Source organism: Marmota marmota, unplaced genomic scaffold (assembly GCF_001458135.2).
Source record: "Marmota marmota marmota unplaced genomic scaffold, marMar, whole genome shotgun sequence".
NCBI lineage: Eukaryota > Metazoa > Chordata > Mammalia > Rodentia > Sciuridae > Marmota > Marmota marmota.
This window is the reverse complement of record NW_025999842.1, coordinates 7,861,610-7,886,182: the sequence shown is the minus strand read 5'-3', so window position 1 is coordinate 7,886,182 and position 24,573 is coordinate 7,861,610. Positions and strand designations below refer to the sequence as shown.

The window sequence follows — 24,573 nt, the reverse complement described above, 5'->3', positions numbered from 1 at the left end:
AGTATTATTAGAGCTTCACATTTCTACTGTCACGAGAGGAGCTTAGACTGTGATTGGATCCCACTTCATGGTGTTCACTTTTATGTAAAAATATGTCAAGAGTATTTAGGATATGGAGTGAGCATCTTTTCTGTTTCTAGGTGAATTGCTCTACTCTTGTGTTTGAATTCACTTCCAGTGTTTTATCTAATGTCATAAAATATTTCCAAAGTTTCTTTAATGTAAAGATTTTTGCCAGCATCATTTCCTCTGGGACATTATCATCCTTTCATTACAACCACTTTCTTCCTTATTGTTTACTAACTTCACTAAGTTCCTTTAGCTACATATGTAGAATCTTAAATAGCGGCAGTGTTGGCAGCAGTGTTGCCATTCCCAGTCACTTTTTTCTTCTGTAACTTCATTTACATTTGTTTTAATTTTATTTTTAGCATGTCTTAGTGTGTTGTGACTCCTTGATATGACTTACTATATAACACTATATCATCTGGTTTCTGCTTGCTTTTTTTTTTTTTTTTTAATATTGTCTTTTTTTTATGTTCTGGCCTTTATTTATTTATTCATTATATATGTGGTGCTGAGAATAGAACCCAATGCCTCTTACATACTAGGCAAGCGCTCCACCACTGAGCCACAACCCCAGCCCCCTGCTTGCTTTTTAAAATTCCCCTCAAAGCGACTTATTCCTTGAAACTGCTCAGACCTTAGCTCACATGGTTTTCTTAAATTTGAGTTCCCTGGCTCTTATCTAGTCCCTCATTCATCTATCCTGCTCTCCTTTGTTCATTTACTGGCCCACACTCTTCAAATTTTTCTATACATGTTGCTTTATCTAAAAAAGGCTTTTCTGTCCTTTCAAATTTGGGTTAAGTTGTTGGCCTGTGGTGATCTCATATCACATATACTTTCTGTCATAAAATCAAGCACATGATCTCATTGCATTGTGCTTGTTTACCTACCTGTTACCACTACTAGGCAGTGTTTTCCATGCAAATAGAGACCATGGCAGTGTTGTACCCTGCTGTATTCCCAGAGCCTAGCACTGTCTAGCATAATTTAGGTACTGAGTAAAAAAGTTTTTTTTTTTTAATTTAAGTTTTGATGAAATATGAATATACCACTAGAAGGTATTCTGGAAGAATGTAGTATAGGTTAGTCAAATATGACAACACAGGTACTAAATTATAAAATGTTGAGAATTTATACTTCTTTATACTTTAAATTAAATGATACTTTTAACAGCCTACATTTTATGATTATTATATTTAATAGCTGCATTATAGAAAGTTAATTGTCACTGGAAATTTTTTTTCTGATTGGTAGATGCTTAACAAATACCTGTTAAATCAATGAAGGCATAACTGTATACATTTTCGTTGATTCTAATAATTACTTTCATTTATTTCTAAGGTATCTTCATGTTTTAATGATCTTCTGGTCATTTGTTGCTGGAGTTGTAACATTCTACTGTTCCTTGGGACCTGATTCTCTCCTACCAAATATACTCTTTACAATAAAATACAAACCCAAGGTAAAATTGTGTTCTTATTTTTAAGTCAATATGTATGACCCTATGTTGTTTAATATTTATTGTTGAAAACAAAGCAAACAATTTTTAAAAATCCATTTACTATTATTTAATAATAGAAAGCATGAAGTCTGTCAGAAAAATTTCAAAATGAAATTTATTTGTGCTTATTTTGTGTGTGTGTGTGTGTGTGTATGTGTATACACACACACATACACCCCCATGTGGGAATATGTGTATATATGTATATTTGTGTATATATATATGTATATTTATTTTTATTTTTTTGGTGTTGGGTATTGAACTTGGGGTCTTGCATATACTAAGCATGTACTCCAACACTGAGCTATATCCCCAGGCCTATTTTTAAGGTATATAGTTCCAAGAAGAGCCTAAAATGAAAATACAAATTTCTCAGGAAGTTGGGATCCATAATTTTGGAGTGTCTTCCAACTAAATATTAACTAGCAGGACAGTAAGTTAAAACAGAGGTTCCCAAAGCTGGTTGTTCAGTAGAATCTCTTGGGGCATCTTTAAAAATACATATTTCTGAGGGCTGGGGCTGTGACTCAGTCGTAGAGGCGCCTGCCTCACACATGTGAGGCACTGGGTTGGATCCTCAGCACTGCATATAAATAAATAAAATAAAATCATTGTGTTCATCTACAACTAAAGAAAAAAAACAGACTAAATGAAGAAAGAAAGAAAGGGAGGGAGGCAGAGTTGAGAGAAGAAAAGATATGAACCCCACCACCAGATTTTGATTGAATAGTTCTGGGTTAGAGACTTTTAATCCAAACCTGTTAAAAGATTTCCAGGAGATTTTGAGTCACAGACTTAGGGAATTCTGTGTTAAATAATCTAACCTTGTTAATTTTTTCTTGTCTTTTGTGCAGAACCCAGGGCTTTTTGTATGCTAGGCAAGCCCTCTAACCCTGTTAATTTTATACATGTCTGTGTTCACCACAGAAACAGAGATGTAATTATTCAGTTTGCTTAATCAAAATCATTTGTTTTTCTGAAATTCAATAAAGGTGGTGGTATAGTAAATCTCTGAAAGGCAAGGTTCTGGTCTCTAGATCAGGATTTAGTGCAGTATCTTTTTTTGTTGTTGTGTGTGTGTGTGTGTGTGTGTGTGTTTTGCTGGGGATTGAATCCAGGACCTAACACATAGTAGATGACTGTTTTGTTGTAGACAACTGCAACTCCTGGTGGGACAACATCAAGTCTTACTCAACCAACCTACCTTCCTTCCTTCCTTCCTTCCTTCCTTCCTTGCTTCCTTCCTTCCTTTCTCTCTCTCTCTCTCTCTCTCTCTCTCTCTCTCTCTCTCTCTCTTTCTTTGTTGTAGTTAGACACAATATGTTTGTTTATTTTTATGTGGTGCTGAGGATTGAACCCAGAGCCTTGCACTTGCGAGGCGAGTGCTGAAAGTATGCCCTGTATTTGGTCAGGAACCTGACTAGTCATCACTTAGGTTCTCCCTCAATGAATTCAAGGTTTTGGAGAAACAAAATTGTTTTTTCTTATGCCTTTGCAGTAGAGTATCTCATTCAAATGGAGGTTGAATTTTTTAATAAGTGGTCATAACATTTGACTTTCTTTTTTTCCTTTTTTTCTTTTTTTTTTTAGAGAGAGAGAGAGAGAGAATTTTAATATTTCTTTTTTTTTTTAATTTTTGGCGGACACAACATCTTTGTTTGTATGTGGTGCTGAGGATGGAACCCGGGCCGCACGCATGCCAGGCGAGCGCGCTACCGCTTGAGCCACATCCCCAGCCCCTTGACTTTAATTCTAACCTTGGAAATTTGGCTTAGGTATTGTGAAGTATTTCATTAGGTATTTTTCTTTGCTGGCAGTTCAGTTTAGCCGGTAGTTTTTATTGTAAAGAATGGTACCACTGTTAAACAGACATTGAGTGGAAAAACTGTTGAAAAGTTGATTATCTGTAGTAAAAGTGATACATAAAGTAAAGATGAATCTCCCTCTTCAATTTTCTTTTTTTAGCAGTTAGGACTTCAAGAATTATTTCCACAAGGTCATAGCTGTGCTGTTTGTGGTAAAGTGAAATGTAAACGACATAGGTAAGTTAAATACTTTTTTATTTGTTGATCTTTCTAATTGCATTATTAAATTACAAGTGGTTTAATTGTATGGTTTTTTAGGCCTTCTTTGCTACTTGAAAACTACCAACCATGGCTAGACCTGAAAATTTCTTCTAAGGTTGATGCATCTCTTTCAGAGGTAATTCATTTAATTACTATTGCCAGTTACAGTCATGTGTTTCTTTTTTCTTTTTTTTTTTTTACTTGTAGATGGACACAGTACCTATATTTATTTATTTATTTTTATGCAGTGCTAAGGATTAAACCCAGTGCCTCACACATGCTAGGCAAATGCTTTACTACTGAGCTACTACCCCAGCCTAGTCATGTCTTTCTTAATGATGGGGATATGTTCTGAGAAATGCATTATTAGATAATTTCATTATTGTGACAATATCACAGAATGTACTTACACAAACCTAAATGGTATAGTTTAGTCATTGGACGTGATCTCTTGATGAAGTCAAGAGATACAGTAAGTATGAGCCATATTAGGCTATTGCCAGCATGATATTGCATGCTGTTGTACAGTAAAAATTTTTATCTTATTTTTATAAGATGAAGGAGTAGGCTGGGTGTAGTGGCGCATGCCTATAATCCCAGGGGCTTGGGAGGCTGAGGCAGGAGGATCGCGAGTTCAAAGCCAGCCTCAGCAGAAGTGAGGTGCTAAGCAACTCAGTGATACCCTGTCTCTAAATAAAATACAAAATAGAGCTGGGGATGTGGCTCAGTGGTCGAGTGCCCCTGAGTTCAATCCCTAGTATCCTCCCCCCAAAATAAATAAAAATAAATTTTGATTAAAAGTATAGTATAAACTGGGTGTGGTAGCTCAAGCCTGTAGTCCCCAGCTACTGAAGAGGCTGATGATTATAAGTTTATGAGTTTGAGACCAGCCTGGCCAAGATAGTGAAACCCATCTCCAAAAAAAGTTCAGGGTTGTGGATCAGTGGTAGAACGCTCACGTAGCACGCACGAGGCACTGGGTTCAATCCTGAGCACCACATAAAAATGTAATAAACATATTGTGTTCACCTAAAACTGAAAAATAAATATAAAAAACAGTTCAGTGTAATTAATACATAAATCAGTAACATAGTTGCTTATTTTGTATTAAATATTGTATACTGTACATATTCACATGTGCTATACTTATTTTATGACTGTCATTGTAGTAGGTTTGTTTACACCAGCATTACCACAAGCATGTGAGTAATTTATTGTGCTACAATGGCTATGTTCTCACTAGGTACCAGGAATTTTTAATGTTCTTCATAATCTTATGGGACCACTGTTATATATGTGAGCCATCATTGACTGAAATATTACTTGCTGTATAGCTGTGTGTACTCAAACAGAAAATATTCAATCCCTATGGAAAAAATTTCTAGATATTTGTATTAAAAAATTTAATCATAGAGCATGTCAGTGTATACCACTTAATGAGTTTTGGGCTAGATAGTTATTACAAAATAAGCAGTTTGAATAATAATCTATTCCCAATTTAACTTGTATTCCAAGTTTAAATAGACATTTTAGCCATGGAGAGCCCTGCTTTACCTAGTTACTGATTACCTTCTGTAAAAACAGACATGTTCGTGTTAGGGAAGTAGCAATACCATTTTATAATTCTCAAAGGAGCATTGAACTTCAGGGAACAAATGCATATCTTCCTGAATTATGATCCTAGTTTTAACATTGACTGAAGGGTAAAATAAGAAATGGGGGCTGGGGATGTGGCTCAAACGGTAGTGCACTGGCCTGGCATGCGCGAGGCACTGGGTTCGATCCTCAGCACCACATAAAAATAAATAAAGATATTGTGTCCACCTAAAACAAAGAACAAAACAAAAAATAAAAAAAAAAAAAAAGAAATGGGATAATTTTTACTATTTCTACATAACATAGGAGTAGAAAATGCATTCTATTACCTTTGTTCTAGTCACATTTTACATGTTCCTTTTTGGTAATGTACAAGTTTTAGTTATTTGTTTTAGAGACTTGTCTTCTTGACAAGTCACTGAAGGTAGGGAATAGAGGTCTTATTTTTTCACAGCACCAAGTTTGGGGTCACATCTTTTTGGTAGCTAATAAATATGTATTGAATTAAATTTAATGCTAAGTAGTTAATAGCATTTGGGATCTGAATCTTGCCTAACTGTCCTTTCTTACCTCAGTTTGTACCCTTCTTTGACTAAATATAAATGGCATTCAAGTGCCAAACACTTGTCATTTTTCTTTTTCATTGCTTCTCTAAGGCATTTTTGATTTCCAAGATTTTCTGATTTAAAACTATGTTGACCATTATGGTAGCTACTAGCCATTATCTCTTTTTTTCATATTGGTTACATGTTAAAATAATATATTAGATGTATTGGGTTACATAAAATTATAAAATTTCATATATTTCTCTTTACTTTTTAAAAATATGCCTACTGGAATGATTTACATTATTATTTTGTTGATTTCTAGCAAGAGTATTATTTGTGTCTTTGACACTTTATTTGTTCCTTCAAAACTGAAAGAACTGCTGGATGCAGTTGCGCAGGCTGTAATTCCGGTAACTCGGGAGGCTGAGGCAGGAGGATCATAAATTCAAAGCCAGCTTCAGCAAATTAGCAAGGCCCTAAACAACTTAATGAGACCTTGTCTTAAAATAAAAACATAAAAAAGGGCCAGGGATGTGGCTCAGTGGTTAAATGCCTGAGTTCAATCCCCACATATTGTTGCTCAAAAACTTTCACATTACTAAACATTTTTTTAGATCTTACTCTAGGCAGGAACTGGGGTAGGCCTAGGGATAAAAAGAGAAATAAGGTATGATTGGTTCTTCTATTCTAGAACTTCAGCTCAGAAGGGGAGGTAGACACATAAACAGCTAATTACAGTAGAATGGAGTGCAATTCATAATGGAAGGAATGTACGACATGTAGAATTGGTGTAAAGGAGGAAGTGCAAAACTGTTGACACAACAGTGAGAAGGATGACTAAAAGTTTGTCAGACTGATAGTGTGGGAAACATCAGGTGGAGCCCTCAAGACTTGAAACAGGTTGAGCATTCAGGAAGCTGGAGGGTAAAATGTGAGGGAGGATGTGAGGGAGGATGTGGGCAATGAGGAAATAATATTTCAGTAGTGATTATTTATTGGTATACTTACTGTATATTAGGCCCTGTGCTATGCACATGCATTATTTCGTGTAATTTACACCCAGCCTTGAAGAGGGTGCTATTATTGATATTACCAAAGATAAACTGGAATTTAGACAATTTAATATTTTTTTTTTCAAGATTCATATCTGATTGGTAGCAGAACTCAGTCAAAAAGGCAGGTCTGAGTTAGTTCTTAACAAGTATTTTATATAGCTCTTTAGAAATATAAAGACTTTTAAGAGCTATATGATGAAATTTTGATTGATTGACCCTGGAAGCCATTGATTTTCAAACTTGTATAAGTAGAGTTTCAGATGTGACTCAGGATACTGTGGGAGGTGAAAAGGAAGCTGGCATGCAGAGCATTCCCCATCAAAATCAAGTGTAGTTCCACTTTTCTTTCATGTATTGTGGCTTGATAGATTGCGGGTTTCATGCAAGGAGTGATGTAGTCAAATACATATTTTAGATCATTTTGGCACCTCTATGGAGAGTGGAGGAGGGCAAGCTTGGAAGAAGGGAGAATAATTTAGAGTCTGCTGCTGCAATATAAGGGATAAGAAGATGAGGACACAGTGAGGCTGTAGAAGAGAACTATGTAGGATGTAAGATCAGTGGGATTTGGTCATTGGATGAGGGGGGAATAAAGAGGACCAAAGGTTAAACTAGAAACTTTTTCTAGTTTTTCCTCTGTATCTTATTCATTGTTATATCTTCCTCTCTCTCTCTCTCTCTCTCTCATATATATATATCTTCTTTTCCCAGTGAATATGATAATACTTAGTTTTTGTAATAAAAAAATCCAAATTATCATTGTCTTAATATTCAAGTTATAGAATAAACAACTTTTGTTACTGCTGCCTAATGAGGTGTATGGTCTGACTTGGAAGGTATATTGGCAAGATATATTGTTTCATTCCCTTCCTGTTGCCTTTTTTAAAGTTACTGCTCATTTTTGTAACTCCTTATAAAAATTACAATATGTTGCTATTCCCTGATCCAAGAAATGGAAGGTTTAACATTTAGGGTTTGTTTTGTTTTGTTACTTTTTCACATTTAACTTATATGCTGATTTTAAACATATAGCTAAAATCTTTAAAAAGTTACCATATCTATGTAATTTATATTTGATTAAGAAATAGAACATAATGAGCTCTCCAAAACTCCCCTTCATGTTTCCTTCCAGTCACTTTTATCTTGTCAAAGCTAATCATGACACAAATTTTTGACCCCTTATAGAAGTCTCAGCTACTTATTTCTTCATTTTATTTTGAGAATATCAACTTATAGAGAAAGTTAAGAATGCAAAAATCTAAGCTGTTATTTTTCTTCTTTCCATAGAACATTTTTTTTTTTTTTTGGTTTAGTGAAGGATCGGAGTCAGTAACAATTTTATTTTATTTAATTTATGGTACCAGGAAAAGAACCCAGGGTTCACTTGCATACTAGTCATTTTCCATCCCTGAGCTACAGTCTTTCTTTTATTTTTGGATTCTCATAACCTTGTAAGGCTGAAATGTGTAGTTTATCATGAAAGTATAATATTACTGTCAATATTTGAGATAATTAAATTTGTTTTTGGTAATACATATATTACTAAGTTCTATATTTTGTTTTTCCAGAATTAATTAATTTTATTTTTCTCTAAAAAAAATACTTTTTATGCAGGTTCTTGAGTTAGTGTTGGAAAACTTTGTTTATCCATGGTACAGGTATGTTCTCTCTATAAGATCTTTCTTCTTTAATACAGTGAATACCATCAAGTTAAGCATGCTAATGATGTATTTTCAGTCTAAGCTAAGATTCCTCAGTTTTTGACATTTTAGGCCAAATTTTTGTCATGGTGGGGGGCCCGGCTGTATTATGTATAATACGATATTTAGCAGCATTTCTGACCTCTTCTTATTTCCTTTGCCTTCCTGACTATGAAAGATGTCTTCAGAGATTATCAAATATTACCTGTGGCATAGTTGGTCCTAGTTAAAAATCATTGATGTAGGAAATCAACTAATAATTTAAAGATAATAAAGGGAAAAAAATAAAAGCCTTTGACTGAATGCTTTTATTTTTGGTGGTACTAGGCATTGAGCCCATAGGTGTTCTATCACTGAGTATGTCCCAGCTCTTTAAAAAAAAAAAAAATTAAATTTTTGAAACAGAAACTCCCTAAGTAGCCCAGCTTTGCCCCAAATTTGTGTTCTTTCTACCTCAACCTTCTAGGTCTCTGGAATTATAGGTGTGTGCCCTCATTTTATTCATAATTAAAGCATAAGTGATTCAGTTGAACAAGCAAGTTAAANTCTTTAAAAAAAAAAAAAAATATATATATATATATATATATATATATATATACATATACATATACATACATACTGAGACCTGCTAGGGTCTCAGTAAGTTGCTGAGGCTAGCTAACTTGTGATCCTTTTGCCTCAGCCTCTCCTGAGTCAGTGGGATTACAGGTGTGCACTACTGAGCCAGGCTTAGTCTGTTTTTTTTTTTTTTTTAAATATATATGTATATATTTTTAGTTGTAGTTGGACACAATACCTTTATTTTGTTTATTTATTTTTATGTGGTGCTGAGGATTGAACCCAAGGCCTTGCACCTGCTAGGCAAGCCCTCTACCACTGAGCCACAACCGCAGCCCTAGTCTGTTTTTTTAAAGAAAAGAACTTGTAGAGTTTTTTATCACTTCAAAATGTAGTAATTTAATAATTTTGTACACAGTTTTCACATTTTAAATAATTATACCTGGGGTGGGGGGAGTCTATAATTTAGATGTTTCATTAAATTTAAAGTTAATTTCAGTAGATTCCCTAGAAAAATCAACCATGTTTTTTTTTTCCCAAAATAAGAAAATTGTTTTTCTCTATATCTTGCAGAACATAGAAAATATTCTAGATCTGGAAAAAAAAATATGTATAGTTTGAGAATCAGAGAGATACAACATATTCATTTAATGAATAAACATTTCCTTAAATAAAACATGTTTAGCTACCTATTTGAACACATAAGCCTATATGACTTATAATGTATAGTGACATCTACATTAATTTTATATTGATTCAGTATATTTTGAATATTCTATTTTAAAAATGCTACTACTTGAGTTCATCTAGTATAACCATATTAAGAAAATTCTAATATGTAGGTCATATGCCATATTTTCCTGAAAATTAATTTTTCCTGTATATTATGATTTCTTTTTTTTAACATCAACTTGTGTCTTAAATATGGAGCTGGAATGTTTATCATTTAAAACAAAGCTGATGATATGAAGCCTTTTATAAATTGAATCCTTTCTTGAAGATGCCCTTACTTCAACTCATTCCCTAATTAGGACTATTCAGATGTAAAATCTGGTTGTATTCAACTCATTCCCTAATTAGGACTATTCAGATGTAAAAACTGGTTGTATTTCCAATTGTTAAAGCTTTGTATTTTCTCCATAGTGTAGCTATTGATGTTGTAATATCTGCTTTCTGAGTAAAATAGAGGCATGGGTGCTACTATTGTCTTCCTTATTCTGTTAAGGGACTTAACAGCACCATCTTCAAGTTTAGGATGTCACCATTATATATACCTTTCATGCCTTTGATTAGGAAAATGCTTTAATTCTTTTAGGGACCTCAAGACTTTAAGAAAATGAAAGATATCACTTCAGATGATATCAAAATTTTGGTTTAAAAATGTTTGCATTTCAGTTTATTTTCTTTTTCAAATAGAGCACACATTCAAAAAAACTTTTACACTTATATTATCATAAATATTTTACACTCAAATTTTTTTGTATCAAATTTCTTTGGTGATGCTTAGAAGATAATCTTAGTTATATATAAAAAAAGACTATGTACACATGTATGTCTGCAAGGAAATACATGCTACATTTTAGTTAATCTTGATTATGTCATGGTATTAAAATTATGAGTGGTGTTTTATTTTTTATTTCTTCTATTGTGCAATTGAATGCATTATTTGTAAATAAAAAGACAAATAGCAACAGTAAAAGGAAAAAAAAGAGGACTTTTTTTTCTTCTCAGTTTCAAGAAGGTAAAACTGCGTTTCTCTGAACTTCTGAATGTTTACTTTTCTCCTAAATTGAAGGGATGTGACGGATGATGAATCCTTTGTTGACGAACTGAGAATAACATTACGATTTTTTGCATCTGTTTTAATACGAAGAATTCACAAGGTATATATTTATAATGAGAAATTTGGGGCTTGGGGACTTTATCACTATGAACAAGATTATTTTAAATCTTACTTTTACATTCTCTTATGCCATATATTAATTTTTCTTCACTTTTCATATTTTAGGTTAAAAAATTAATAAATCACTTTTAATCCACTGATCAGTTTTGCTTTAATGTTTGGTTAACTTGGTTTGTGGAAATTAGAATGAAAAGTTAACTATAGGAAAAAAAATCATGTTTTAGTTAAATGAATATTGAATTATAGTAATCTATAATAATTTATTGATTATAATCTACCTTAGGGCTGGGGATGTGGCTCAAGTGGTAGCGCGCTCGCCTGGCATGCGTGCGGCCCGGGTTCGATCCTCAGCACCACATACAAACAAAGATGTTGTGTCCGCCAAATACTAAACAATAAATATTAAAATTCTCTCACTCTCTCTTTAAAAAAAAGAAAATCTACCTTAAAAATTTTTTGAGCCATATTTTATATATGTTTGGGTCTTTGCCTATATGTATATATTTATATTATATTGACTGTAGACACACACTTATCTACTACTGCTTTGTCAATTCAATAGGATTAAACATTAACAATGATTTAATATATACTTGTCGTTAATTAATAAAATAGAGATTACTCTTATAAATATTTCTATATTCATTTGAGAAATGAGCAATACATTCAACCAGTTCACAGAAAAGAAATATAAAATAGCCAATGAACAACTGAAAATAGATTGTCTCACGTCAAATGTAAGTTGTTAGGAGGTACTATTCTTTTACCTATCAGACTGGGAAAGTTAAAAAAGGATGTAAAATCTAATAATGGTGATTGTGGGGAAAGAGCAAGTGCAAATCCAGATTGGTATAATTTACATTTGAGGGTAGTTTGGTAATCTTAATTTTTAAATTACATATGTAGTATATATGTATATATGTGTGTGTGTGTGTGTGTGTGTATGTGTATATATATATATATATATATATATATACACACATATAAAATATATATATATGTGTGTGTATATATCTATCTATCTATCTATCTATATATATCTATCTATCTATATATATATATATATATATATATATATATATACATATATACACATATATATATATATTTTACACTGGGAAGCTAACCCAGGGTTGCTTTACCATTGAGTTACATCCCCAGCCCTTTTTATTTTTTAATTGAGAAATGGTCTTACTAAGTTGCATAAAATCTTGCTAAATTGCCTGTAATCTTTATTAAGACTTGGCGGTGGTCTGTAATCTCAGCAGCTTGGTGGTTGAAGTAGGAAGATCACAAATTTAAAGCCAGCTTTGGCAACTTGGTGAGGCCCTAAGCAACTTAGAATATCATCTCTCAAAAAGGGATGGGGTTGTGACTCAGTGCTTAAGCACCCTGGGTTCAATCCCTAGTATCGCCACCCCCAACAAAAATAATGTGTATTCCCAAAGTCAATTCTGTTTTTATAATATGTTAAGGAAATAATCAAAGATATGTATAAAATATATATTCAAAGATTTATTTCATTATAATTTGTAATAAGGAAAATTGAAAAGAAAACCTAATACCCACTGATTGGATTATTCTTTTGGTACGTATAATATATACTAACTATAAGCCACGAAACATTGTTCTGTAGAATACTGCTAATTTACATGGGAAATATTTATCTTAAATAGTAAGTGGAAGAGCCTGGAAAGTAATTTATTTGGTATGTATTTAAGGACATATTTGTCCTTATTACTGTTAATACTTATTGTGGTTGTGGACTATTGCTGAATTTTGTTTTTTTATCTGCACTTCTTTATGTTTGCCATTTTTTTTTTTTTGCATTGAGCATTTATGGTTTTTGAAAAAAGTTGATAAACAATTTAGTAAAAAATATCAGATGTTGGGCTGGGGATGTGGCTCAAGCGGTAGCGCGCTCGCCTGGCATGCGCGGGGCGCTGGGTTCGATCCTCAGCACCACATAAAAAATAAAATAAAGATATTGCGTCCACCGAAAACTAAAAAATAAATATTAAAAAATTCTTTCTCTCTCTGTCTGTCTCTCTTAAAAAAAAGAAATATCAGATATTGATGATAGGCCATTTAAATTATAGCTTTTCTGAAAAAAATTAAAATATTTGTTCTCTTTACAATGAATTAGTTAATAGAAAATTCTGCTCTGTTGGACTTTGAGATAACGTGTAGGATTCTAAAATAATAGCACCTCATACTTGAAGTGTGAGACATATATATTTTATAATGGCTTTATTGAAATTATTTACATGTCATATAATTCACCCATTTAAAGTATATAGTTCAGGGACTTCTAGCATATTCATGTCACAGAGTTGTACAAACATAACCACAATCAATTTTAGAATATTTTTTATCACCTAGTAAGAGACTTTGTATTCTTTAGCCATAAACCCCAACACTTATCTCCTCAGCCATAGCCAACTACAATTTTACTTTTCTGTCTCAATGGATTTGTCTATTCTAGATATTTAATATAAATGAAATCATATAATATGTGGCCTTTTGTGGCTGGTTTCTTTCACTTAGCATAATAGTCTTATCCATGTTTTCATTCTTTTAAATATCTTTATTTAATTTATTTACTTATATGTGGTGTTGAGGGTTGAGTCCAGGGCCTCGAACATGCTAGGTGAGCACTCTATCACTGAGCCAAACCAGCCCTCATGTTTTCATTTTTCATGTCCAAATAATATAGCACTATATTTTGTTTATATATGCCGTAATTTGTTTAGCCATTGTTCAGGTGATGGACATTGGATTCTTTTGACCTTTTGGTATAGTGAACCTGTGAGCATGTGTGTACAAGGTGCCTTTTTATTTTTGGTAGATGCCTGGTGTATATATTTGGGAGTATAATTGCCAGGTCAAATAGTAACTCTGTTTCACTCTTTTGAGATACTGCCATATTGTTTTCCAGAGTGGCTGTACCATTTACATTATTATTAGCTGTGTATAAATGTTTTGATTTCTCCACATCCTTGTAAGATTTGGTTCTCCCTTTTTTTCTACCAGTTCTAGTGACTGTGAGTGGTGTTTCATTGTGACTGAAATCTGTATTAGATTTCATTTGATATGTATTTCATTGCAGAAATATGTACTCAGATACTTTGCCCATATTTTGTCTTTTTGTTATTGAGTTGCAAAAGTTCTTTATATATTCTAGATATAAGTTCTTTATCAGATACCTGATTTGTCAATATTTTCTTCCATTCTCTGAATTATTGTGCTGTGTATTCTTCTAATTTTATCAGCATCACTGTCTTGAGAGATGAATGGGTCATTACAATGTCAATTTCATGGAAAGTAATTATGTCAAAGTGTCAGAGGTAGTAAAAGTAAAAAAGAATTAGGCCTGGGTTACCTTACTACTACTATGTTCTATCTTTGACCAAATAAGGTCAATTGAAAGTGGATCGTGAAAACAAAGTATAATTTAAGCTTCATGGATTTTTTAAATCAAAATTTAGTTAACAAATTATTATTTTGCCTTTTGAGTCTGACCTGCAGTTCTAAAATGGAACTTACAAATGAAAATCTTCACAAATATTCCGAGAGACAAGATTTTGTAAAATGTTTGAAAACTAAGATATCTTGTTTTTTTTTTTTTTTTTTTTATAAATACGAGAACACCATAATTTGTAATCATTGTGTACTAAGGGACTAAGGATAAATGGAAGAGTAATGTTATTTTGCAATGAGGCCCAATACTAGCAAAAATATTCCCATTTATTGAACATGTTTGATCTTATGTAGTCAAAAGATATCTGTAAACTTCTCTGAGTTTCACCAGCCAATCACTAAAATTTGTGGGGTTTTGATCTTAGATTACCCCTGTGATTTTATTCCTTCCTTAACGTGAAATATTTCTTATACTTAAAGTGTTAAGTTTTATGGTGGAAGATAAGCCTATTGAAGTCTAATAAACATTCTTTCTGGTGATTTCATTTCAAGTTTTTATTTTGTTATTTCATTTTTTGCCTCTATTTGGTGTATACATATTGCCCTTAATCCTTCTCTAACCTATGATAATCACTTGGCATTTAGCCTTTACATTGAAAAATGTTGGTGGAGAGAAAAGAAACCGAATTCTGTTTTTCTAAGTAGGATTCTTTTATTTATCTTAAAACCAGGTTCATCTTGTAAGCTGAATGAAAAAATTCATTTTCAATTAACTTCTTAGTAAACAGAAATCTATAGCTTCAAGGGATGATAAGTTACTGGAGGTTTTTAAGACATATTTAAGACAAAGAACCTTTATAAAAATAAGCTAGGAATAAAGGTATTATTTTGTGGGAATATTTCCCTCTTTAGTCTATAAGTATTAAGATAAATTTTTAATGGTGTGATAAATAACTGTTTCAGTTAGTATTAAATGCTTTTAAAGTATGTTTTTTGAAAAAGTCTGAATAATATCTATGGTTTTTGAATTTTTATTATAAGTGCACAATTAATAATTATAGTTATTCGATATAAAGTATGATTCATGAATACAATGTGGAATAATTAAATCCAACTATTTGATATATCTATCACCTAAAATAGTTATTCTTTTTCGTGGTGAGAACATTTGAAATTTACTTTTAGCAATTTTGAAATGTATAACTCTTATGAACTATAATAGAACTATAATGTCAAAAGTATTCTCCCTAATGCCTCAAATTTTAAGATATGTTCCAGTATCTTATTGCCATTTAGTGACAATTATTTTTAAAGTTTTATATTAATTTTGAATTTATCTAGGTGGATATTCCATCTATTATAACCAAGAAACTGTTAAAAGCAGCAATGAAGCATATAGAAGTGATAGTTAAAGCCAGGCAGAAAGGTAATGTTTTCTACTTACTGTTTGAGTGATTTTGATTTTATATACCAACTTTCACCTGATATATTAAATGGTATTAATGGAAGTTAATTTAGATCATATCATTGGTGTATTTGCTCTTTGATATGAATAATTCTGTTATGAGAAACATTTCCAATTATATGTTTACAATTATTCTGTGTTCTTATAAATTTATAATAAGTAAAATAATTTCAGGGCTGAGAATATAGTTCAGTGGTGAATGCTTGCCTAACATATGTGAGGCCCTCGATTTATCCCTGGCACTGCAAAAATACAAAAAATAAAAACACCCACCCCCAAAAAAACAAAACAACAAGAAAATATATATCTCTTCAATATACTTAAGAAAGGAATGATGATCTTCAGTATACTTAAAAAAGGAATGTGTGTAGAAGAGTTTGAGTACATATAACTTAATTTTTAAATTAAAAAAATTAACTTTTAAAATCATTGTCACATCACCGACAAAAATACACTAGAGGTAATATCTTTGTTGTAGCTATGTCATAAAGGTGATTTTACTATAGGAAGAAAAATATGAAAACTATTTCTATAGTTTTGACATTACCATAATATTATATGATTGGAATTATACAGTATGTTTCAGACTGGTTTCTTTCATTTAGTAATAGGTGTTTAGGCTCATCTGTGTCTTTTTATGGCTTGATAACTCATTTCTTATTGTTATTCAATTATTTTCTGTTGTGTGGATATACTATACTTTATTTATTCCATTTACTTATTGAAAGGCATCTTGGTTGCTTCCGATTTTTGACACTTATAAATAAAGCTGCTATAAATATTTATAAGTTTTTGTATGAGAAAAGTACTAATGTGGTGCTAGGGATTGATCCCACATAGCCTCACACATCCTGGGCAAGTACTCTATCATTGAGTTATACCCCTAGTCCATGAAATGCAATTTCAATATAGTTTTTTTTTTTATTAGTTACCCATGACAGTACAATGATCTTGACATATCATACATTTGAATCAAATGGAGTATAATTTTTTATTTTTCTGAGTGCACAGGTTATAGAATCACATTGGTTATACAGTCACGTATATCAATATAGTTTTAATTTTGTTCCAACGACCACCACTGAGAAACCTCTAAACATCAGACTGCAAGTACATGGAGCCACCTTTTTTAGCTTTAATTAATCAGTTTAATAAAATTCCCCAATTATTTTGCCTCTATAAAAATGATGTTATATGTAGAGACAGATTAGTTTGAGTGAAAGTCTTTTTTTTTTTTGGTAATGGGGATTGAACCCAGGAGTGCTTACCCAAGAGTGAAACTCTTGTTGAATCTTTGGAAGAAAGGGGTTGGTGGTTTGCTACTGTTTATGTAAAAAAAATCATCCTCCCTAATAAAACTACCATAAAATGCAAATTTCTTGTATTAATCACATTGTAGTTAATAAAATCCATAGAATTAAAAGACTAGAAAATTAGGAGGGATCTAATTTTATTCAGATATTCTGGTATTCTACATGTAATGACAGTGAACTAAACTTGGAAAAAAGGTTTTCAACTGCTTGATTTTTCATTTTTTTTTTTAAATATTTATTCTCAAGCTTTAGGTGGATACAATATTTTTATTTTACATTTATGTGATGCTGAGGATCGAACCCGGTCCCTTGTGCTTGCTAGGCGAGCACTCTACCACTGAGCCACAATCCCAGCCCCATCATTTATTTTTTGAATTTGTTTTCAAAATTATGTATAATTTAGGAAATAAAAGATTCACCTCTTCATCTGTAGTCATCCTGTCCTTGATGTTCTTTGCTTAATCTGCCTCTTTTTTGGGGGAGCGGGGGGAAATCAAGGATTGAACTCAGGGGCACTCGACCATTAAGCCACATCCTCAGCCCTATTTTGTATTTTATTTAGAGACAGAGTTTCACTGAGTTGCTTAGTGCCTTGCTTTTTGTTGAGGCTGGCTTTGAACTCTTGATTCTCTTGCTTCAGCCTCCTGAGCCTCTGGGATTACAGGTGTGCACATGATGTATGGCTTAATCTGCCTCTTGAGTAGGGGAATTACATAGAAGTTTTCTATCTATGAAAGTACTTCTGTGACTTATTGAAAACACACACACACACACACACACACACACACAGTAGAAGCATTGACTTAATTTAAATTAAGTAATGATTATGGAAAGGGATTATACTTCAGATTGTCTATCTGAAGATATTACTTGTCATGGGTTCAGGGGACTTTTTAAAAAATTTTTGCTCTAGTTGTAGTTGGACACAAAACCTTTATTTTTATTTTTATGTAGTGCTGAGGAATGAACCCAGCACCCAGCACATGGTAGGCCAGCGCTCTACCGCTGAGGCTCAACCCCAGCCCCAGTCCTTTCCTTTTATCAGCTGCAAATAGCCAACTGATGAGGCATTTGATACTGGTGATTAATATGTTTTTGTATTCCAACATCTGTATTTTGCTTATATAATCCCATTAAGGTTTCCCCCTCTTTTTTAATTTTTTTAAATGTTTTGTCCAATCTCTTCAGTTTCTCATTAAGTAGGTCTAAAATATTCTCACATCTGACAGATATTGAATAGATTACAGCCTAGTGATTAATTTATACAACATGTGTGAATACTTAATTATGTCAAATATTAGAATTATGTATTCTACAAGATGACTTTTCAGTATTAAAAGTTAATGACTATTTGCTAATGCCCAAAGGACTTTTATCAATTGTTCAAAATTATATCAGGAAAGAAGTAGAGCTGGGATTTAGCACAACTTAGTCTTCTGAATTTAAATCTATTCTTGTCATATAAATTTTTAGAAAATTCAACGTGCCAAATTTATGGTGGGAAAAAGTTTAGCCAATAATTTAAGATGCATTTCTTCTATAAACTGTTCTTTGCCAGTTCTGCTTTAGTACCTCAGGTACAACAGATAGGGTGCATTTTTTTTTTTTTTTGAGGTACTGGTTGTTGAACCCAGGGGTACTACCTACCACTGAGCTATACCCCAGCCCTTTTTATTTTTTCATTTTGAGGCAGAGTCTCACCTCTTCCCTCAGTTTGCTGAATATGTGGGATTACAATATATATCAGATTTAATGCCTGGCCTTTTAAAAATTTTTTTCTGTTAATATAACTTTTATAATCAGTTAATATTTACAAAGAAGTCTGTCTGTTCTGGATTTGTACCTTATACAATTTTATACCTCTTGATTTCACATTCTGGCAAAAGGTTTAGAATTTATCCAGGTGTTTTAGTCAGCTTTTTCACTGATGTGACTAAAGGACATGACCAGAACAACTATAGAGGAAGAGAATTTTATTTGGGGCCTCACACTTTTAAAGATCTTAGTCCATAAAAGGTTGGCTCCATTCCTCAGGGCTCAAGGTGAGGCCGAACATCATGGTGGAAGAGTATGGCAGAGGAAAGCAGCTCACATGGTGATCAGATAGCAGAGAGAGACTTTTGCCACACCCCCAGTGAACCATTTCAGTTACCACTCAGTTAACCCCTATCGGGGGATAAATTCACTGATTGGGTTAAGTTTCTCACAACCCAATCATTTATCCCCTGAACATTCTTGCATTGTCTCACATGTGAGCTTTTGGGGGATACCTCACATCCAAACCATAACATCAGGGAAGCCAGTTTCTATAACAGATCTAAAGGTTATCTGGATGAAATTAGTGTAAAAACAGGTACAATAAAATTTTGATTAATTCTGTTTCTGTAGAAGCTGAACATAATCTACCTTTTGATAACAAAAACCTGTGTGTGCTAAAACACACGATCTGTAGCTTTTTCTACTTTAAAAAAATCATTTTCTATTTTTATATCATGATTTTTAGATTCTTGTTTGGGGAAAAGGACCATTATCAGTTTATTAAAAAAATAAGCAAATTTTCAACAATAAAGAATTTCTCTCTTTATATTCATTCATTTTCTTTCTTTCTTTTCTTTTCTTTTTTTTTCTCTGTATTGGGTTGTTTTACCACTACATTCCCAGCCCTTTTTACTTTTTACTTTTATTTATTTGATTATTTTTATTTTTGAGATAGACTCTTGCTAAGTTGTTGAGGCTGACCTCAAACGTATGGTCCTCCTACCTCAATCTCTTTAGTTGCTGGGATTATAGACTTTGCGCCACCATGCCCAACTATATTTATTTTCTGAAAAATTTCCCTATGGAATAAATATTGAAAAGAGAGCGAGGTCTAGGAAAGGGATGATTAGGTCAAAATGGCTGAAGTTAATTAATATTGCTTAACTTGTTTTCAATATTTATTTTTTATTTTTGTTTATAGTAAAAAATACAGAATTTTTACAGCAAGCTGCTTTAGAAGAATATGGTCCCGAGCTTCATGTGGCTTTGAGAAGCCGAAGAGATGAATTACATTATTTAAGGAAACTTACTGAATTACTTTTCCCCTATATTTTGCCTCCTAAAGCAACAGACTGCAGGTATAAATAGACTAGAAAATATCATAGAAGTACTTATATACCATGCTATATGTATATTGCTGTTCTTGATTATATAAGAGTTCACTAAATCTTGGTATGAATTTATGATTTCAATAGTTTTTCATTTGAAGAAAATAATTTATTACATCTTAGGTGTTGCTTAGAATTTTTTCTTAAAAATGGATCTGGATCTTGGAAATCAAAGATAAATAAAGAATTAATTTTCTTTTTTGAGGTCATTATATTTTATTTTCTTGGTGTTCCTCTTTAAAGATATGTTCAGATATGTTCATTATGATTCTTGTAGGCAGAAACATTTTTGACAAACTATACAGACAAGTTTGGGTTTTAAGATATCCAACTCAGAATAATGCTTAAAGGTCAACAAATCCATTCTCTCTTATTCTAATAGAAGTACCTTTAGATTGTTCCATAAGTTACCTGGTTACTGTTACCCTAATAGTTCTTAGAAGAGAAATCATGGCTTATTTTACTGATATACTTTAAATATTAACCTTGTTTTTGAAAGCATTTTGTTTTAATATTTTTTGTTATTTTGTTTTAATATTTTAATGAAGATATCTTTAGCTAGGTACACTGGTGTGTGCCTTAAATCCTTGTTACTTGGGAGGCTGAGGCAGGAGGACTTCAGATATGAGGCCAGCCTCAGCAAATTGGTGAAACCTCATCTCAAAAGACAAAAATATATCAAATTCAATATCATAATTACAAAGTAATTATACTATTAAACATTTTAGTCTTAAACATTAGTTTAAAATGCAGACTACAATTCAGAAGTCTTGGATGGGACCTGAGATTCTGTTTTTCCAACAAACGCCCAAATGTTATTCATGCTACTGGATTCAGAACTGGACTTGGGAGTCTTAACTTAGCTAAAACAGACTGTTATTTCAGAGAGGAAAAAAATATTCTCTAATATGAGGGACACTAGAAAATAGTTCCTTCCATAAAAATACTTAAAATGTATTTTAAGTCTGTTTTAGCTAAGTTAGGACTCCCAAGTCCAGTTCTGAATCCAGTAGCATGAGTGGTCCCATCCAAGACTTCTGAATTGTAGTCTGCATTTTAACAAAATCTTTAGGTAGGTAGTATGCATTTGCAAATTAAGAACTATTGTAAATAATTAAATGTTTATTTCTTTTCCCAGGTCCCTGACCTTACTTATAAGAGAAATCCTGTCTGGTTCTGTGTTCCTTCCTTCTTTGGATTTTCTAGCTGATCCAGTAAGAAATTTAAAAAAAATTCTTTCAATTATAAAATATACTTAACATAAAACTCATTGTCTTAAACATTTTTATGTATACAATTTGGTGGTATTAGATATATTCATTTTTTAAATAACTTTATTTATTTACTTGTTTATATATATATGTGCCGCTGAGGATCGAACCCAGTGTCTCACATGTGCTAGGCAAGAGCTCTACCACTGAGCCACAACCCCAGCCTTGAGATAATTTCATTTTTTTATGCAACCATCACTATCATCCATCTCTAGAACTTTTTGTCTTGAAAAACTAAAACTATGCCCATTAAACAATAATTCCTCATTCCTTCCATCAGCCCCTGGCAACCACTACTCTTTCTGTCTTTATAAATTAGACTACTCAAGGTACTTTATATAAGTGGAATCATAGTGTTCCCTTATGTTGTTGTCTTATTTCACTTAACATAATGTCCTCAAGCTTCTTTCGTGTTGCAGCATGTGTTAGAATTTTTTTTCATTTCCAACACTGAGTAATAGTTTATTGTAGGTATGTATCACATTTTGCTTATCTGTTTATCCATTGATGGACAATTGGATGAGTCCCATCTTTGATCTAGCAGGATTTTGAAGAAATGGGAATAATAAGCATTTCAGATACCAAAATTAGATTTTCTCTGCCCATTTTCACAAAGGTTAAGAACTTGCATTATGGAGTTTAAAAATGTCTCTGTTTAATAAATAAATGCAGATGCTTAGCCACTGCTCCATTTGTTTTGTTATTTTTCTAGAAAATTATATAATACCAAAATCCTGAGAATTCTGGGCAGGATACAATAATGGAATTACTTTGACTTATGTTTATTATTTTTTACTAGGATACTGTGAATCATTTGCTTATAATCTTCATAGATGACAGCCCAGTGAGTATTGAACATATTAGAAAACTCCTCAGATTCACCAGTTTTTGATTCTGAATGTCAAATCACGTGTCAATTTTTCTAAGTTAATTCTTTTTCTTCTAAGCCTGAAAAAGCAACAGAACCAGCTTCCCCTTTGGTTCCATTCTTGCAGAAATTTGCAGAACCTAGAAATAAAAAACCATCAGTGAGTATTTTCTGCAATAAAATTATATTTGCTAACAGCCAATTTTAGAACACTTTATATAGCTTTAACTTAGTCTTCCTCCTATATTGTATCAAGGTGCTGAAGTTAGAATTGAAGCAAATCAGAGAGCAACAAGATCTTTTATTTCGTTTTATGAACTTTCTGAAACAAGAAGGAGCCGTGCATGTGTTGCAGTTTTGTCTGACTGTTGGTAAGGCAAATACTTGTGTATTTTGCTTTTTAGAACTTTTTAATGTATTAGAATATTTAGATCAGATGTGGTGTTGTGTAACCATCTGTCATTGTACTAAATTTTATTTATTAGATATTCTAAGAGCAGTTCTAAGTCCCACTCACATTCCGGATTGAAGCATAAGCTATGATTGATTACAGTCAAATCCTAATGTCTGAAAAAAAAAATATTAAAAGTTTAGTATAATGAGAAAATGTTAAAACCCTGCATTAATGGTCCAAATCAATATCACTTTGTCACAGTTTTTGTTAAATAATCAAATGGTTAAATAATAAATCAATGTGGTTAAATATTCAAATATAAAAATATTTTGTTTTGATTATAGACTATATAATATCATGGATTATTGGATTCATGAGAAACTTTATGGACTGTCTATGAAGATTTCTTTTAATGCATGTAATTCCTTTTTAAAATATAACTTTTTAAAGTTATATTTTAAAATATAGAAAGTGAAACATAGAACTAAAAGGTACATTTTGATTACTTAAAAATGTATTCATCTTTGTAACCTACATCTTTATCAAAGTACAGAACATTTCCATCATCCTGAAAGTTCTCTTTACAATTCTTCTCAAGAGATTCATCCCTGCCTCTATTCCTGCCAAAGCAATCACTGATCTCCTTTCTCATGCCACAAATTACTGTTGCCTTAAAATTTCCTCATATAAATGAAGTCACATAATCTGTACTTTTGTGCCTGGCTTCATCTATTCAGGATAATGTTTCTTTTATGACTGTTCCTTCTTCTTGTATAGATTAGTAGTTTACTCTTTTTATTATTTCTCTATTCCATTGTATGAATATGCTACAACTTCTTTATCTAATTTCCTTGTAGATGGATATCTGAATTGCTTCCACTTTGGGGCTATTTTGAATAAAGAGACTATGACTATTTTTGTTGAAAGCTTTTTGTGGGCCTATATTTAACAATAGAGATATAGAATTTTTCTATAGAATATGGATATAGAATTACAGGGTTATACAGTAGATGTATGATTTTATAAGAAACTGCCTAATTGTTTTCCAAGATGTTTGTGCTATTTTTACTCTCCTGCTATATATGAGAGTTCTAGTTGCTCCACATGTTTACTAAAATTTGGTGGTGTTTAACTTTTGAATTTTATCCATGTTAGTGGATGTTTGGTGGTATCTTGTAGATTTAATTTGTGCTTCTCAAATGACTCTGTTGCATGCTATAATATGCTTATTGGTCATCTGTCAATCTTGTGAAACTGCTAAAATCTTTTCTCTTTTGAATTCTTTTCTTTATGTCATTAAATTATAGGAGTTCCTTATATCTCTTCTGGATGTAAGTCTTTTGTCAGATATATGTATTATGAATATTTTCTTCCAGATTTGCATGTCATTTCATTTTCATTTCAGTATCTTTTAGTGAGTAAAACTTTTAAATTTTGATGAAAATCAGTATATCAGTTTTTGTTTAATGATTAGTGCTTTCTGTGACTTCCATAAGAACTCTTTACCTACCGCAAGTTGAGATTGTATTCTCCTATGTTTTTTCTCTAGTATAATATAGTCTTAGATCTTACATATAGATCTATGATCTATCTAGCAATAATTTTTGTGTTGAAATTAGGTAGAGGTGGAGGTTCATTTTTTTCCCTTATATTGATGTTGTTTTTCAAGTACCCAGTTTCTGAAGAGACATTTCTTTCTC

At 32.2% G+C, this 24,573-nt stretch overlaps 1 protein-coding gene across 6 annotated transcripts in view; it reads left to right on the top strand.

The window, feature by feature from the left end:
- The first annotated feature begins 1,378 nt into the window (after positions 1-1,378).
- Positions 1,379-24,573, top strand: part of Snx14 (sorting nexin 14) — an 88,187-nt gene continuing 64,992 nt past the window's right edge. For 4 of the 6 annotated variants that reach the window (XR_007348442.1, XM_048805039.1, XM_015499120.2 and 1 more), the window contains exons 1-11: positions 1,379-1,531; positions 3,536-3,612; positions 3,694-3,772; positions 8,450-8,493; positions 10,889-10,976; positions 15,758-15,842; positions 20,154-20,310; positions 21,479-21,554; positions 22,411-22,455; positions 22,559-22,639; positions 22,736-22,850. Coding sequence is in view for 5 of the 6 variants with exons in the window: in XM_048805039.1 (XP_048660996.1) it covers positions 1,427-1,531; positions 3,536-3,612; positions 3,694-3,772; positions 8,450-8,493; positions 10,889-10,976; positions 15,758-15,842; positions 20,154-20,310; positions 21,479-21,554; positions 22,411-22,455; positions 22,559-22,639; positions 22,736-22,850 (952 nt within the window). In the remaining variant the exon portion in view is untranslated. The remainder of the gene's footprint in view (positions 1,532-3,535; positions 3,613-3,693; positions 3,773-8,449; positions 8,494-10,888; positions 10,977-15,757; positions 15,843-20,153; positions 20,311-21,478; positions 21,555-22,410; positions 22,456-22,558; positions 22,640-22,735; positions 22,851-24,573) is intronic. The other 2 variants (XM_048805207.1, XM_048805116.1) reach the window with 1 other exon arrangement.